The following is an 18,875-nucleotide window of genomic DNA, read 5'->3' as shown; positions in this document are numbered from 1 at the left end:
TGAGCCTTTATAAAACCAGGTGATATTAAAGGGGATGACGATGTGATCCGTTATTTTGTATTTTATATCTTTATTTAAATTAGAACACTATGCAGAGATCTGTTTCCACTGTCACAATAAAGTGTCTTTTTTCTGTTGATTGGTGTCAGGAAAGTCAAATTAAATCCGTTGGGATTCAGTGTCAAACAATAAACTGAAAACACCCAAGAAGGGCGAGTACTATTTACAGCCACAGGCACTGTAGTTATGAAATATCACGTTGTGCATATTAGTTCAACATATATTAGAAATCTTAATACCACACCGCACGGCACTATTTATGTTAGCTTATTAAAATAAAATGTTTCTAAAGAGAGAGACGCAACTATTTCTTCAAAAAGGACGCGGTCTTCACACGATGCAGAGTACAGGTGGCACTATTAACCCGGAAAGGGAACTCATAATCTTTGCTCTTTGACCCAAGCGTGTTGGACGTGGAGCTGTAACCCGGAGAATTTTGTGTGCACCTTTGATCGAGATCTGTTACGGCATCACCTCATTATTAAGAAAGAGATTTGTCAAAAAATAAATTACGTCGATGTTGTTTTCTATTGGCACGCCTGGGAGCGGATAAGCTTCTTGTAAATCAGCACGCGTTACTCAGGCTTCATTCATGTGTCAGTCAGTGGCGATAACATGGGATTGAACGGGCGTCGTTCTCGGGGCGCAGTTACTTGTGCACCTTTATAAATTATTTTGAAGTTACCAGTCAGATTAACATCAGGCCCCCTTCTGAAAGTGTCACTCTCGGAATTGTGATTGCTTAGGTTTCAGCGTACACTTGTGTAGTTGTTTTAACAGCTTGCAATGGCTCCGATGGGTATTCGGCTGTCTCCCCTCGGAGTGGCCGTATTTTGCCTGCTGGGGCTCGGTGTAATATACCATCTTTACTCGGGTGTAATAGCCAGCAGACTGGCAGCTCTAAGACAAGGGAAGACCGTGGACTTGCGGGAACTGCTGGCGCTGTCGGTGGAAGCTGCGGTGCTGGGCGGTCGCGAAGTGAAGAGAATACGAGAGGAGAATGCGCTGGAAGAGAAGGCGAAGGGGAAAACGAAGGAGGGGGCGAAAGAAATGCTTACCATCGGAGACTTGCGTTCACATATCAAAATGTACCATCTCATCAAAAATACGTTTCCCTATATTAAGGTATATTTTACTTTCATCATCTAATGGAATGGTAATGATGTGTGTGCTGTCTTGACAGGTCTCAGTTGAGTGCTGCGTTAAGTCAAAAGGCATTCTGCTGTTGGTGCTCATTATTTCTTAATTCGTGTTTACTAATATAAAGCTATTTATGATCTCGCGTTACTGGCCATTGTTTACAATACGTATTTACTGTGATTAAAAGCAACAAAATGTTTTTCTGTACATTCTGTGAAAACAACCATACTGTGAGAATTTTAGTTTTCTTGGTTAAATTTTAATAAGTCCCTTTTTTAACTTGTATTTGCAAGATTACAGGCCTGTCATTACTCCATGATTTAATAGTTTTGTAAGATTTCCCCCAAGTCTGTCACTCTGCTCATGTATTTTTTTTAAACAGAATTAACGCTTTGTTTTCTAGGTGAACTCAGAGGAACACGACCATGCTATGGCCGTCGAACATAATGTTTGGAATCATGTCATTCCTAATGAAATTCTCGAAAAAATTAAAGAGCCAAAAGAGGTGATGGCAGATAGCATAACTGTGTGGATTGATCCTCTGGATGCTACTCAGGAGTACATAGGTTTGTGTAAAATTGCTTTCCATATGTAAAGTGACATTTGTTGCAAGGAAGATGTTCCTTTGATCATTCTTAAAACATCTAAAAACAGGGCTTCTCAATTATGTCTTGAGGGGGCTTCGGTGGCTACAGGTTTTCACTTTAACTTGTAAGTAGAATCTGTTCAGTTACCGGTACTACTAAAGCAGTACTGTATGCTTTTTGGGCTTTGTTTTAGTTACCTCGCTTGTAACAATTCTGAATCCTTAATTGCCTGTTTAAGTTTTAAACAGCTCGCTCATTTAGATTTTAATTGTTGCTCTTTTTCTTATCCTGCCATCTATTAATAATGAGGTGCAAACAAACCCCCAGCACTGCAGCTAATGTGCTTCCATTTAAACTTATGTGCGTCTCGAAGTATCAGTGCTGATAAAATGTTTTGAAATAAATGAGAAAGAAGGGAAGGGCAAAGTGGTACAAATCTGTTCTGGACCACAAAACATGGATAATGTTCTCAGAAAACAAAAAATCTATAATGTGATAAAGGTTTGTCTTGTAGGAATGAAAGTACTAACAAACCATATAATTAAATTCCAAGTTTCATTATCTGCTAGGCCTGGCATGTAATCATGAATCTGGTTAGAGTGACCTGCAACCGCTTTGGCCCTCCAGGACCACAGTTGAGGACCTATGACCAAAGGCATGCTGGCCTTTTTGCATTCTGTTATTCTGCTTTCCGAAAAATGTGGTGGTGTGAGATTTACAGTACATTTATATAGTTTTTTTTAGTATTTATATTTGTCATAGCTTTAAATTCTTAATGCTCTATTTTCTTTTTTTATTAATTCACCTTTTTTGAGCCTACTTTCTTAATGGTATACTAATAATGACAGAACAAAATAAAGGGGATGGACATAAGTGCAAGCAACACTGAAAGCCAAAAGGCTGCTGCTACTTCAGTGCCATATCCATAAGCCTTCTCATTAGCAAATAATTGCGTAAATAAGTAGATCCCTTGGAAAAGTACAAAGATGATGATAAATTTAAAAAAAAAAAAAACTAAACTAAAATCTCTCCAAAAGAACATGTGCTCATTTTTAATATAGTGTAGTTAAAAAATTAGTAAATTAGCAGTTTTGTAATTTTATAGAAACTGCAAAATAATGCCTTCTGTAATTAAGGTCGAAGTCCATTAAAGCAAAGTTGGGTTGGAGCAAAACCTGCAGCCGCAGGGCTGAACTTGAGAACCGATGCTATAGACCTTGATTTGGATTAACTGCATTTGAGAATTTTACGTGATTCATGCTCTCATTTATGTGGGTACTTTTCAGGGAACAAAGTACTGTTGCATAAAGGTCATTAGTATTGCTTAGTTCTCGACTATAGTTCTTTCATATTTATTCCATGTTTTTTAAGACCACTACTTTCTTGATAATAGGTGCTAATCTAGTTAGATGCTCTGTAATTGATCGCCTTGTCTTTTTTTTTAAAATTCGTTGTTATTTCAAATTTTTATGAAAAAGGAAATGATCAGAGGTTTAATTATAACACAATGGGACTAAATCAACCAACTGGGTTATTCAACTTTTTACTTCAATTGATTTTCTTGCTTGTACAATAATGGCAAAATGTCTTGTGGTGCCATCTGGAAATAACATCATGTCTTGGCCGAACTGAACAACCTCTTTCAGTTTTCAAAAACCTGTTATGTTTTTAATTATAAGGAGCATATTGATGCTGTGAGCAGCACAGGGACATTGCTGTAATGGACTTTGCTTTGTTTTGTGGTATTTCCTTTTCTCCACATATTCCTATTTTGATTGCAGACTTAAAATAAATTTAATATAAGTGAGTGTAAGTGTGCTTGTAAGTGGATTGCATTGGACTAAATAATGCCTCCTGCCTTTTAGCTCAACTGCAGGAAGGTTTTATGGCAGGGAAAAGCAGTAATAAAAATGATTGAGTGGAAGGATGTGTTACTGTCTAAACTGGTTAAACACATACTTCTCATTCTTAGTAATGTGAGTGGCTGTTAAAGTAGAAATGCAGGTTCTCTTGATCAAGGGATGGCAGCTCTGGCGTAGTAGCTTGGAAAGGTAGTGAGGATGCCCTCCAGCATCTTGCACAGTTGATATATGGTGGTTGGCAAAGGTAGGTTTACAGTTGTGACTACGTAAAACATATCTTTTAGGTAATTTAAACTCTTACAAGATTTTACCTAAGTGTGCTGTGCCATTGTGACATTCTTTTAAATTAATAAAGTTTCTGTAATGATCATATCCTGTGTCTTTTTCCATACGAACAACTGTAAACCTACTTTTGCCCACCCCTGCATATTAGACATGCCAGAGCGATTAGAAACTTTTAACCAGGCTGAAAAGAACGTTGCTATGGGACTGGTAACCTTTCCTTCAGATTACTAGTGTGAGTATTGATTTTAAAATCGATCATACAATTGAGTGACATACATTTAGGTGAATTAGACGTGAAATACACTAGAAATCATGTACAAGTTGGCATCTAATAATCTCTAAGCTATGCAGTTGCTTATATAGACTTCCTAATCAAATAGAGCTCCAGTGGATATAGCAAAGAATGATGTTTGATTTAATTTAACTAGACATTTTTGTATTGTGATTTACTCACGACCAGGTGAGAATGTGTATGCATGATTTCAAGTTTTACTTTCCCTTTATTTAGTAATTTCCATTCTGCTTTTCTTCACTTGGATCACAACTGCAACATGGTGAAAGTGTTGACCCGACTAGCACTTTCTTACAATGTCTGTGATCACCTCCTGGGAGACTCCCAGACAAATCTGGGTCCTTTTGAGAGATATTAAGTCTCCGGTGGGTCCGAGGCACTGAGCATTCCAGCTACATGCTCAAACTGGCTTAACTGGTCCCTGTCAATCTGCAGACACACCCAGGCATGCCATTCTACTCCCAAGATTTTGCACATCACTGAGCTCTTTACCCTGTTGTAGGGAATGCATCTAGCAACCCTTCATGGTAAATTCATTATGGCCTCTTGCATTTGAGATGTTTTTTCTTTTGGTAGCTACCCAGTGCTCATGAATTATTGATAATAATTGCAGGTGTTAATATATTAAGTAATTCTTAAACAGGAATGAAAAAATAAACCAGTGTCATGTGTTTACTTACCCACTGGGTCATTCTAAACATCCTGCCTATAACTTTATTTTTTTTCTTTCTTCTGGGAGAGCGAGAGAATGTACAAAGCCCTGATTAGAAATTGACTAGTCTGATTAATAAAGTGTTAAAAACAGGCATATGTTGATGTATATTAGGGTACAGTAGTCATACCTTATCTCAGTGGCTGAATTTGATATCACCCCCATCATAAGCCGCTTTTCCACTGCATAGTACGGCACGACACGGTTCAGTTCAGCTCACTTTTGCGGGGCTTTCCACTGGGAACAGTACCTGGTACCTGGTCCTTTTTTTAGTACCACCTCAGCCGAGGTTCCAAGCGTGCGAACCGTTACCAAAGCGTGGCGTGTAAACTCTGCTGGTCACTGATTGGCCGGAGAAAATCGTCATTACTGCGTCACTGGCTGTTCTTTTCTTTAAAGGTACAGACACACGGAAGTTTCGAAAGTTCTCCAGCCACTGAGTGAACCGGGAACAATCACATCCCACCACTCTGAAGCATGGTTAAATGTCCAAACAGATGGTCTGTTGCGGCGACTTTTTTGCAAAATGTGGAAGATCTGTAATATACAGAATCAGCATTTTAATGTTACACTGGCAGTTAAGTTCATTTTATGCTTTGCAACAGTGATAAAAGTTAGCTAGTGATGTGCTTTTTTTAGATGCTTAACCTTGCGCGTCATCGAGCTAAAGTGTTGTCGTTGTCTGCGTGTTGTTGTAAAAGTTCCACGGTGTCACTGCAGTAGAGGCGGCAACTAGAACGACACGTGAATAATCCCGCCCACTCTAAAGCGGTACTAAACTGCAGTCGAAACGCAAACCGAGCTGAACTGAGCCGAACCAAGGTGAGCTGCACTGAACCGTGTCGTGCCGTACTATGCAGTGGAAAAGCAGCTTTATAGTGCTGCTCAGTAATACCATTTCCTCCCGGCACCTGGTTGGTCTAGGAGTAGTTTCCCAGACTGTAAAAACCCTTCTGCTGACCATAATAAAAGTTCTCAACTGACGGATGAAGATGATAATGAGTGATATTCCCAGAAAACAGCTTGATTAAACTGTCTTAATGGGACAGTAGCCCCATAATTCTAAATCTGTACTTACACCAATGGGCTGAAAGAGTTCTAGAGAGTGACATGGTTTCTCAGCAAGGAAGTGTTTTGGACCCTGTCTTAGTTAAGAAAGGAAGGGCAATCCAGACATTTCCTGGGTTCCTGATTGGTTCCTTTTAAAAAATACAATTCTTTAGTCCTCTGCTGTTTTAATGATTATCTTTAGAAAGTTCCCTTTAAAATTTGACGTTAGTATCGCTCTTGTGAAGAAATGTTTGACAGGTATTATTCTGGTCTTAATCAGAAATCAGCTTGTATCATTCCTCCTCTGTCTGCATCTTGACAGACTCCTCTGCTTCATTCATCCCAATCTGAATAAACTAATATTATCGTTTGGAGTCTTTATAACATCTCTCAGATTAAAATGAGGTGAGCAGTTGTGCATTTTGTAATCTGTATTCCTTTATTTTCACGCAGAAGACCTTCGTGAATATGTTACCACTATGGTATGTGTCGCAGTAGATGGTGTACCAATCATTGGAGTAATTCACAAGCCTTTCTCTTCATTTACTGGTAAGGCCTTTATAATAAACCAAGTTAACTAGTTTAATTGTCATAAGAAGAAATATACTGGGTAAGAGCAGATACTGCTTAAATATTTCTAATATTTTATTTCTAACAATAAACCTGCTATTGTACGTTTTTTAAGTCTGTGCTTGCATATATTATTTAGATATGAATAAAATGTACATTTGTATAAGTAGTGCAAGCAATATTTAAAATATAATGTTAATATTGAAAACATAGTGGAGGTAAGCAAGGACTAAGGAATCTTATGTTTTAGAATCCTGTAATCTGTTACCAGTCCAGTTTCTGTTGCAGCTTGTACTTTCTTGCTGCAGCAGTGTTTCTTTTTTTGAAAATGTAATAAAAAAACATCTCATTTATACCCAACATATTAAATAAATTGATTTGCACACCATAGCTCACATTGGTATTGTATAACATTATTTCTTTAAGTTTTAGAGAGGTTTAGGACTTCACAGAATAACATGTCATGTTGAGTTTTTTGGACATCATATATTTATATAGTATGCCTTATAGTTTTGTTTTTATTGTTTGACATGATTTTTCCATTTGGAGATTTAAGAGAAACATTGCACAGATCATTCTTGCTGATAATAATTTTTAACAGCAATTGGAAAAATTAGCACTTAATTTGTTTGTAAAAATAAAAAAGAAATCCATGTGCTACTTCAAATATTCACAAATACTACAAAATGCTACTTCCAGCAGAGCTCAGCTAAGCTGTGTGACTAAAACATTTTAGTCGGCAGTTTTGCTGCCCTGCAAGGCCCTGAGAAATTAATATATATATGTTGTCATTCATTTTCTATGCTTGTAACCTGATTTATTATTAAGGTTGGCTGAAGTGGTTTGGAATGCTAAAGTGCTGGTTTACAAATTTGTAAGTTGTAAAATGAAACTTTTTTTGTTTTACAGTTAGACTGGTGTGTTGAATTGGAAAATTGTGATCAGCTGATTTTGCTTTGCTCAGAATATTTGTCGAGAAGATGTTTTCCTGAAGATTGTTTATAGAAAAGGACAGGCATTTAGTGTTTGTTGTACTCTTGGTTCAGGTTCTTTAGTTTGGGTTCAAGCTGGAGCAAAATCTCCCCATGAAATGTATGCACACTGTAAATGTGATTGTAATGTATTGTTGAAAGATGAGCAGGATCCTTAAAACTACAGCTTGATGGCAACTAGCATTCTATCAAAGTGACTATTGACAAGATCAGTACAGCTGTTGAGAAGAGAAGTAGAAGACCTAAGCAGACTCACGAGACTTTGTCACTTGTAGTCATGGGAGACAAAAACCAACAAACATCCATTTTTGGTAATAAATAGCACTTTGTTAAAGATAAGAATTGTATCTTTTAATTTGGAACCTTCAATGCAAAATTTTGTATACACTTAATTTTTTTCTGTTCTGACAACATCCCAAGGCAGTTTATATAATGCAACGTAAATATTTGTAATTAATTTTATATGATAAAACACTCTTCTCTTTTATGGGACATTTCCTTGCTGCTTCTTCTCATTTAAAACTTGGTATACTATTTTTTTTTTTTTTTTTTTGAAGTTCTGAAATAATTTGTTGTTTTCCCCATTTGCAAAATAAATTTTATTATTTGCAGATTGTAAAATTATGAATATTAGCAGTTTGTAATTTTTTTTTAATTAAATCACAAATCAGAGTGGCAGGGAGGTGGATCCTATTGATGTAGCACTGGACATGAAATGAGAAACATTTTGCGAATGTGCTCTTCGCAATGAACTGGCACTTCCTTCTGGGATTGTGCCTGTTTTGTGCCTCACACTGCCATGATTGTTGGAAAAAAATATTAAATTAGTCAGTGGACATTTCAGTTGTGTTTATTTTATGTAACAGTAAACAGTGAAAACAGTTAAGACTACCAGCTTCTTAATTGTCAAGTGCTGAAGTGTGGTTGGAAATCTAAGCTAGTTAGGAGTATAGAGAGGGTAAGTGAATAAACTGCCTTTTACGTGACAACTCTGAAAGACTTGAAGAATCATATATAATAAAATGTATCTTAGACTGCTATTGATCTAAGAGGTCCATTAAAGGTGGTTAGGACTTCAGCAGTGTACCCCTGTAGAATAACAGAGTAGCCTAGGAACAAAAGCAATCATTAAAAAATGTTTTTCACATGAGCTGTATCTAGAGAAGTGTATATTGATATTTCCTTCTGTTAAAGTCATCTTAATCTGCTAAAAAATAAACTGGTCTACTTTGTTTCAGCTTGGGCAATGGTATCCGGAGGTTCCAATGTAAAACCTCGTAAATCTTACAATGAAAAGTCTCCGGAGATTATTGTTTCTCGTTCTCATGCTGGAAAGGTGACGTCTTTTGCACAGAAAGCCTTTGGAAATCACACCAAAATTCACCCTGCAGCAGGGGCAGGTATGTTGTTTATAGAACTTTCCCCTACTCGGCGTAGGTAACGTCTCAGTTCTGCCTCCTCTTAAATTCAAACAGAAAATCATTGTGTAGTTTGTCTCGGTACAATGATTCATTTGTAAAACGAGTAATTAAGAAATTAATTGCTGCAGTGTTATGTTCATAAAGGTCATTTGATCATCTAAAAGTTGTCTTAATATTTCACCAAAATATTTCTTAACAATGATCAAGTTTTTTTGTTTCATCTACATGACTTGAAAGTTTTCCAGTTTCCTACAACCCTTTGTATGGAAAAAGTACTTCCCGTTTTCCGTTTTAAATTCATTTGTCCTTTTTTTTTTTTTTCTTTCTAAAAACTAGATTTACTTACTGCACTTGTTTACTGATTGAATCCATATCTCGGACCAAGGAGTTCACATTGCTGCATTGCAGCTTGCATCCAGAACATCAACACTAACGACAGGCAACCATTATATTCCAGTAAACTTTTTTTGAACAAAGAAATTAAATTTAAACTTCTATATTAAATAATCTTTAAAAAGTAAACTTTTATAATATAAAATTCTGGTGAACTTAAACAACATTTTTCTAACCAGTCAAAACAGGTCTCCTTGTTCTTCACATTGTTATCTGGGAATTTCACAAGCTTCTTACTTATATCAAAGTATACATCATTAATCCTAAACTAAAAAGAATATTAATCCAAGCACACATGCCATAAGAACTCATTTTATGACTTCACCCAGTTTCTTGAGTATTCTCACCTTATATGTACTCTTTGTCTTCAGCTCATTACACAATAGAACTGGGCAGTATGACAAAAATATTATCACAATTTTTACTTTGATCTATCTTGTTATTTATCATGATGTAGAACTTCGTGTTACTTTTTAAGTTTTTAAACAGTATATGTCTTTAATATAAGATGCTTATTATATTGTACAATATTATCGACAAACACACAAATGCAAACTATATACATACAAAAACTGAAAACATTTTCAATTAAATAATTGCAGTTACTTACTGTAACAGTGTAAAAGTTGCATTACTGGTCTTGATAAATATTCTAGATAGGTACTTTATTAATCCTCAAGGGGAAATTCACATACTCCAGCAGCAGCATACTGATAAAAACCAAACAGTATTAAAGAGTGATAAAAATGCAGTGCAAGCGAGGCAGGTATAACAGACAATAACGCTGTATTCCGGGTGGAATTGAAGAGTCGCATAGTAGTGGGGGTTTGGGGCGGGATGATCTCCTCAGTCTGTCAGTGGAGCAGGACAGTGATAGCAGTCTGTCGCTGAAGCTGCTCTTCTGTCTAGAGATGATACTGTTCAGTGGATTCTCCATGATTGACAGGAGCCTGCTCAGCGCCCGTTGCTCTGCCACAGATGTCAAACTGTCCAGCTCCGTGCCTACAATAGAGCCTGCCTTCCTCACCACTTTGTCCAGGCGTGAGGTGTCCCTCTTCTTTATGCTGCCTCCCCAGCACACCACCAAATAGAAGAGGGCGCTCGCCACAACCATCTGATGGAACATCTGCAGCATCTTATTGCATATGTTGTAAGACGCCAGCATTCTAAAGAAGTATAGTCTCTTGCACAGAGCATCAGTATTGGCAGTCTAGCCCAATTTATCATCCAGCTACACCCCCAGGTATTTATAGGTCTGCACTATCTGCACACAGTCACCTCTGATGATCACGGGGTCCGTGAGGGGCCTGGGCCTCCTAAAATCCACCACCAGCTCTTTGGTTTTTCTGGTGTTCAGTTGTAGGTGGTTTGAGTCGCACCATTTAACAAATTTCTTGATTAGGTTCCTATACTCCTCTTGATGCAGCCCAAGATAGCAGTGTCATCAGCGAACTTTTGCACGTGGTAGGATTCAGAGTTGTATTGGAAGTTCGATGTATATAGGCTGAAAAAGACCGGAGAAAGCACAGTCCGCTGCGGTGCTCCTGTGCTGCTGACCACAATGTCAGACCTGCAGTTCCCGAGATGCACATACTGAGGTCTGTCTGTAAGATAGTCCACAATCCATGCCACCAGGAATGAATCTACTCCAATCTCTGTCAGCTTGTCCCAAAAGAGCAGAGGTTGGATGGTGTTGAAGGAGCTAGAGAAGTCCAGGAACATAATTCTTACTGCACCACTGCCTCTGTCCAAGTGGGAGAGGGATCGGTGTAACATGTAGATGATGGCATCCTCTGTTCCCACCTTCTCCTGCTATGCGAACTGCAGAGGGTCGAGGGCGTGGCGGACCTGTGGCCTCAGGTGATGAAGCAGCAGCCGCCCCATGGTCTTCATCACATGTGATGTCAGGGCGACAGGCCTGAAGTCATTCAGCTCACCAGGACGTGATACCTTTGGGACTGGGGTGATGCAAGATGTTTTGTCCTCTAAAAGATAAGATGCTGTATCCTCTAAAACTTTTCATGTAAAAATCTGAGATAAAGTAATTAAAAAATAAATATATTTTGGATCTTTTCTGGCTTAAACAATAAAAACAACACACATTATTTACTATTACACACTATAATTTTTTTTTTTTTTGCTTAAAAGACTATTCTATTTACCATCTCTGGCTTTGCTGATACTCTCTTGCATGTGACAATGTTACCTCCTGTGCGAAAAACCCTTTGAGAGGGTGGCGAGTATACAAAAGTAGTGTCTATACAGGAAGCTCACTTTAGGAAATACTCCTGTGCGGATATTCCATCATTCCAGTGGACTGGTTTCACTGTCCACATGAGTCACTGGGAGATAGTTATCAAGTTCTTCTTTAATAGATTATTGATCTGCAAGTCCAGCTGCTGTGATAGAATAAGGTTTCTTGAAAAACTGCCCAGTATTTTCACCTGCTGTTTTTTTTGGCTAGTGTAGGTGCTTCTCCCTTACCTCCCTCGTGCTGTACTGACAGAATTGTGAAGTCCTGCAGCTGATGTGCTGCTGGTTCATATAGTGGGTTTCGAACTGAAGATCAAGATGTGATGCTGTTTCTAAAGTTCATCGGTAGCAGCAGCAAAATATTTGTCATTCAAGTAGCTTGTGACAGTATTTTTAATTTTCTTTGATAGGTCTGAGTCTCCATCCTCTGTCTTTAGATCCTCCACACTAAGTATGTGGGGCAAAGCATTCTTCTGACCGCACATCTGTAAAACTAAATGTAGGATTTAGAGCCTTGTGGACAGATTCTAGGACACATGTGTCTTGCCACTATATGTTATGCATGACTTTGATGTCTGACTCACAAATCTGTGGTAGTGGCAAAGTATCTCAAGTCTTTCAATGTAGCCTCCAACTTTGCCCGACATTCTTCATAAAGCTGCAGCAGTGCAGTTTGAGAAAAATGTTTTCAGCCAGGACTTCTGTTTTAGAAACACTCACTGGCATTGTGTCTTTCACTGTGACTGTATTCTTGCTTTCTTGATGCCTTTTTGATGCTCTGTTATATGGGGTAATGGCTGTAAAAGTCGACATAATAAACTACTGTCTAGGTACAGCCCCACTGCTCAAATGCTTGCTAGCCACATGACTTGAGTGTTCTTTCTGGAAATCATCGTATTTGATTGGATGGTATCTTTTGAGATGGTGAAATAGATTTATTGTATTACCAGTCTCTGTAGGTACTGGGCAGCGGCATAGCTTGCATACTGGGTTTATCTGTGATTGTTTTGTCTTTTTTGATAACCAAACTACTTCCAAACTTTTGATGATGTGTGCCCTTTCTTTGGTATTATTGCTTTGTGAGCACCTAGCACATTTTCCAGCTCTGCTTCACTCACCAGGTGTTTGTTTTTGCACATCGTTTCTCCTCACACTCATGACCGTAGTGTTGATTACTGCCTGACCCTCTTCAAGCTGTTTTAACATTTTGCCATGTCTATATAGTGTGTGTGATGGACCACAAGACCAGACTATTGGTTAAAAAAAGTTTTGTCGAATTTTATACCTATAAGCCTATCATCATCAAAATAAATATTTTTCATTAAAAAATCAAGACCGTTTTATTGCCCAGCACTATAAAACAACATGAAATAGTTTTGTAAATTACCTCGGATACCAATGGCTTCTAGTTCTAAAATTAATCATTATCACTGTATCAAAGGGACTCTGAAAATCCAAATTAAATTATTTGGTATACTTTGCTTTTGTCTGCTCTTCCAACATGAATATAGTAGGATTGTTCTTTAATGAAAATATGCTAGTTGTTACTTTTACGAAAAAAATATATAATAAAAATGTCATTATAAATTCTATAATTTTGTACATGATAGAAGTAAATGTTTTAGGTTCATAATTTTTAATATGTTTTGTCTTACTTCTGGATCAGAGTGGTATTTGCAACCTTCCAGTCATTATGTATTTCTCCCATCTAAATTGAATGCCAGCATATGCACAGTAAAAGTTTATATAATATTTCATTTTATTTAACACTGCCGATTCAGTCTTTACATTTAACTTTGTGTTTGGGCATTTCTTGCAATTAATCAAAACCAAAGATAGTGTTATTCTTAACGACTTTATGAAACTTTTGAAATATACTTTATTAAATTAAAGTCTCATTGGGTAAGGCGGACAGTGTATTTTATCTAATTGTTTTGTTTTCTGCTTTTTACAAAATTGCAGGTTACAAAGTTCTTTCTCTTCTGGATATCCCTGATGAGAACCATGAAAAAGCAGATGTATATATTCATGTGACCTATATTAAAAAGTGGGACATCTGTGCTGGCAATGCACTGCTAAAAGCCCTAGGTGGTCATATGACCACCTTAAAAGGTGAAGAAATTGACTATTCTGGGTCTGAACGAAATGATGCAGGTCTTCTGGCAAGTATAAACATTAACCACAAACTGCTTGTTGAAAAACTGCCAGATCTGCAGGAGTCTACGTAAATATAGACCCACTTTTTTTCTTTCTTTCTTTTAAACCAAGCCTTAGGATTTTTGAGTTTTGGGGAGAAGACTAATAGAAGGATATGTTTTTTCATCATTGCATTAGTTAAGATGTGTTATATTTGGAGTTTTCTTGCCATATACTACATTTTTGGAAAGATTTAGTTGCCAAAACAGAATTTTTATTATACGTTTCAAGTAAATTATTGTGAAGATTGGATTGACATGGTGCAATTTTGGCCACAGCATTTAATTGTGCAACCAGCATTAACTGTAGCAATTTCAGAAACGATCAGAAAGTTTAGAATTGGATATGTTAAGAAAAAAAGTGATCATAGCATTAAAGTAAATAGTAAAAGTTAAAATTAGCTTACTGAATATTAGATGAATATGTGACTTGCCAATATGGCTTTCTAATAAGGATGCCTGCTGTGTACATGTTTTGTTAATTTATTATAGCATTATGCCAATATGATTAAGTGCTTGCTAATTATGTTTTAGTAAAGTGACCATTATGTACTGTAAAAGTGAATTTAAAGCAGATAACACAATGTAACAATTTATTTGTTCTTACATTTGTATATAGATTAATCTATAAGTTGTGTTTTGTTTTTGTGTATAGGTGTTTTTGGAAACTTGAGTCTTACAATTTTGGTAATACTTGTGGGTTTACATTGCACAGTTCAAAAGCAAGGTGGGAAATAATTACTTAAGAAAATATTATATAACTTTCCATGATTATTTATTTTTTATTAGTTGGAAACCTATATTCACCTACAAGAAAAATGTGATGAAATTAGTTGTAATTAATTGTACTTGTCAAATATTTATAATTTTTCTTTCACTGAAATTATACTATATATATATATATATATATATATATATATATAAAAAATATGAGAAATATTTCTGCAATACTGATGATGTGCATTCACTGTGATCATTATAGTTATTATACAGTACATACTATGATATTTTTGTATAAGTAGGCTTAGTGTTTCTTTTGGGTTTTATGTAAAAAGTAAGTTAACAGACAAGGAAGCTCAAATGTATTACAATCTTTTACAACACTCATTTAACCACATTACGTCTTGTGTGGTTTCTCTTTACTATACCCCACGATTTATAACGGACAGACACCATATTTCATCCTACCATCTGAATAACTGCTCAGATTATCTTTAAGTATTCTTAGCTGATTTACTGTCACACATTTACTATATAAATGTACAGTATTAATAAGTATCTGTTACATCTTCATAAAATGCTAATTCCAGTTAAAGCATTGACGATGCCTTGTAATAATTTGGGATTATGTGTGTGTGTGTATATACAAAACCAGTCTATTTGCAATACCTTTTCTAATGATATTTAAAAAATGCTGAAATTATTTGTTCAGGTGGAGATAAAATGAGAGTACTTGGGAAGCAGCACTCTTTAAATCTTGAAATCATAGTGTTTTATAATTCCTCAGAACATTTATTATTAAATTGTATGCTGTTACAATGTGGGGTCAACCTTGTTGGTGTTTTTTTTTTTTGTTTGTTTTGTTTTGTTTTTTAAACTCATAAAAGATTTTTTTTTTCTCTCTAAGTATATTTGTCTTCACTGGTTTGAACATTTTTTTATTTATTGAATTCAAAATTGAAAAGTCATTTGACTACAGTTTCAATCAAACCTAAAATATTTACAGTGTCTTGTAAAATCTCTCGAGTTATGGTACAAGCAATATTCCTATATCATCTGCTAAATTTTAAAATAAATGGAACATATTTTAATATTACTATCTGTACATAGTTTACAAATCATAATTTGTTCCTAATCTGTAATGTGTAAAATTATTTGACACACCAGTATGACTTTCTGTTATTATAAACGGGATTCTTGAAAGTTTGTTACATTTGATTATAAGCATGAGTTGTATACAGTTTCAGCAATCGAGACCGTGGCAAACTTATTGTTACGTAGTTTCATTAAAAACGTAAAGCTATAATTTTGAGCCCTTTTCTGATGCTAATTTTGTATTACCATTTTATTTGCGTTTTACCAGTGTTGCAAGCATTCCGAATTTGATGGTTCATAAAGTAATTGTTGGGTACCAGCTGTTAAATGTGCCTGTCAATATTTTATAATCTGTGAACAGTCTTTGAACCATGCATGTCAAAGAGAATGTCATTATACAGTCATATGAAAGTTTGGGAACCCCTCTTAATTCTTTGGATTTTTGTTTATCATTGGCTGAGTTTTCAAAGTAGCAACTTACTTTTAATATATGACATGCCTTATGGAAACAGTAGTATTTCAGCAGTGACATTAAGTTTATTGGATTAACAGAAAATATGCAAGATGTATCATAACAAAATTAGACAGGTGCATAAATTTGGGCACCCCAACAAAGATATTACATCAATACTTAGTTGAGCCTCCTTTTGCAAATATAACCGCCTCTAGGCGCCTCCTATAGCCTTTGATGAGTGGCTGGATTCTGGATGGAGGTATTTTTGACAATTCTTCCATACAAAATCTTTGCAGTTCAGTTAAATTTGATGGCTGCCAAGTATGGACAGCCTGCTTCAAATCATTCCATAGATCTTCGATGATATCCAAGTCAGGGGACTGTGCCTTTGTAGATTTCGAACTGTGCTTTGGGTCATTGTCTTGTTGGAATATCCAACTCCTGCATAACTTCAACTTTGTGACTGATGCTTGAACATTATCTTGAAGAATTTGTTGATATTGGGTTGAATTCATCCAACCCTCGACTTTAACAAGGTCCCCAGCCCCACAGAATGATGGAACCTCCACCAATATTTGACAGTAGGTAGCCGGTGTTTTTCTTGGAATGCGGTTTTCTTCTTCCATCATACAAAGCACTTTTTGTTTTGACCAAATAACTCAATTTTTGTCTCATCAGTTCAAAGCACTTTGTTCCAAAATGAATCTGGCTTGTCTAAATGAGCATTTGCATACAACAAGTGACTCTGTTTGTGGCGTGAGTGCAGAAAGGGCTGTGGGTTGTCTGTAAGCATTCTCACAATCTTGCACATATGCCGCTCCTGTATTTTTCTTGGCCTGCCAGACCTGCTGGGTTTGACAGCAACTGTGCCTATGGCCTTCCATTTCCTGATTACATTCCTTAAAGTTGAAAATGACAGTTTAAACCTCTGACAGAGCTTTTTGTAGCCTTCCTCTAAACCATGATACCGAACAATCTTTGTGTTCAGATCTTTTGAGAGTTGTTTTGTGGATCCCATGCTGTCACTCTTCAGAGGAGAGTCAAAGGGAAGCACAACTTGCAATTGACCACCTTAAATACCTTTTCTCATGATTGGACACACCTGTCTATGAAGTTCAAGGCTTATCGCGCTAATCCAACTAATTTGGTGGTGAAAGTAATCAGTATTGAGCAGTTACATGCACTCAAAACAGCAAAATTACAAAAGGACCCAAATTTTTGCACAGCCAGTTTTTCACATTTGATTTAATTTCATACAACTAAATACTGCTACACTAAAAAAATCTTTGTTTGGAAAACACCCCAGTACTCGGATGTTCCTAGGAAATGAAAGACCTACCACTGTTATATTTTTTTGTTGAAAGTACAGTAAATTATTATGTAGGCTGAGAGGGATTCACAAACTTTTCATATGACTGTATTTTACCCTCCCAGAGTTAGCAATGCTTTGATCTAAGATTTAGCAAAGTTATGTATTCCTTTATTAACCCTTAGTTTCATCTTCATGCAAAATGTGTTGGATTTCTACCAGTTTTCATTTCACTCTAAATTCTCTGAAATTTCACAGACATGGCAGACTATACTTGCTTTAAATGCCATTTTTTTCTCAAGCAGTTCAGCTGTTTTTGTCAACTGCTGTCTTTTCTTATCCCATTCATATTGCAGTTCAGGTTCACCTTTTGACATGTTAAACTATTTATCATTAGACCAAAGTTTCCATTATTACATTTCCCTTAAACACTGCTGCCTGGAGGGCATATCCACTAAGTCAGGGCAGCCCACACTTTTTCGGCTTGCGAGCTACTTTTAAAATGACCATGTCAAAAATGATCAACCTACATTTATATATAAATAAATAAAATTAATATAATATAAAAATATCAGTATCGGTGGTGGGTAGTATCGAGTTACGTTTTCTCCGTTACATTTACTTGAGTAATTTTTAAAAAAAAATTTTACTTCTAAGAGTAGTTTTATTCACCATACTTTTTACTTTTACTTGAGTACATTTGTGAAGAAGAAACACTACTCTTACTCTGCTACATTGGGCAACACTCAAATCGTTACTTTTTTTCCATTAGATAAATTCTGACAGACAATTTTCAATCTGCTCTGTAGCGTATGCTGTCAAGTTGTGCACACGCCTTCCATTGCGTATCCAGGTCTGATGCGAGGTTTTGGATGTTCCCCAAATCAAGGCACCGCAGCTTTGAGGACAGATGTTGCATTTTCCATTTGAAAGCATTTACTGAGCTAATCATATTGACCATGGTTTTCTCTTTTCCTTGCAGCTGTAAATTAAGCTCATACAATATGTTGGTCAGATCGGGGAAAAAAATGCCAAGTCTAGCAGCCATTGATCATTATTAAGTTGCTTGTATTCTACATTTTTAATGACAAGGAGAAACTCCTTTTTCTCCGGCCATGGGTCTTGAAATCTCAGTAGGAATTTCTGCCTAGTCATCTGCCTCAAAGAAAGCATCTTTTATCATCTCTCCATCTTGGAAGGACTTCTTATGCATAATGATCGAGTGACTCACCTGGAATGATGCTTCAGTGTGTCTGCCTTTGCTTTTGAATTCAGCCGAGTGAAAAATGATGGCTGTCCAATTAACTGCGATTTTAGTTCCCTGTCCTTTCTCTTTCTCGGATAGCTTTTCAGAAGGAAGTCAGTTTCGTAGTTTTTATGAACCGTTCGAAAGTGCCTTTCCACATTTTCCTTCTTTGGAATAGCAATGATAGATTGACAGATCAGACAAACGCACTTCGATTTTGACTTTGTGAGAGAAAAAAA

General features: G+C 36.4%; 1 protein-coding gene across 1 annotated transcript; it reads left to right on the top strand.

Moving 5' to 3' along the window:
- The first annotated feature begins 438 nt into the window (after positions 1–438).
- On the top strand, positions 439–15,838 carry bpnt2 (3'(2'), 5'-bisphosphate nucleotidase 2). The gene is made up of 5 exons (XM_039754537.1): positions 439–1,185; positions 1,604–1,766; positions 6,442–6,537; positions 8,789–8,950; positions 13,580–15,838. Exons 1-5 carry the CDS (start codon positions 847–849, stop codon positions 13,843–13,845), a joined length of 1,026 nt encoding a protein of 341 aa, XP_039610471.1. The 5' UTR covers positions 439–846; the 3' UTR covers positions 13,846–15,838.
- Positions 15,839–18,875: the final 3,037 nt, after the last annotated feature.

The sequence above is a fragment of the Polypterus senegalus genome, chromosome 5 (genome assembly GCF_016835505.1).
Source record: "Polypterus senegalus isolate Bchr_013 chromosome 5, ASM1683550v1, whole genome shotgun sequence".
Classification (NCBI taxonomy): Eukaryota; Metazoa; Chordata; class Cladistia; order Polypteriformes; family Polypteridae; genus Polypterus; species Polypterus senegalus.
This window is presented reverse-complemented; position numbering and strand designations above follow the sequence as displayed.

Coding starts and splice junctions, on each gene's coding strand:
- bpnt2 (XM_039754537.1), top strand. CDS start 847: ATGGCTCCGATGGGTATTCGGCTGTCTCCCCTCGGAGTGGCCGTATTT. Junction 1,186..1,603: donor ATACGTTTCCCTATATTAAG/GTATATTTTACT, acceptor TTTGTTTTCTAG/GTGAACTCAGAGGAACACGA. Junction 8,951..13,579: donor TCACCCTGCAGCAGGGGCAG/GTATGTTGTTTA, acceptor ACAAAATTGCAG/GTTACAAAGTTCTTTCTCTT.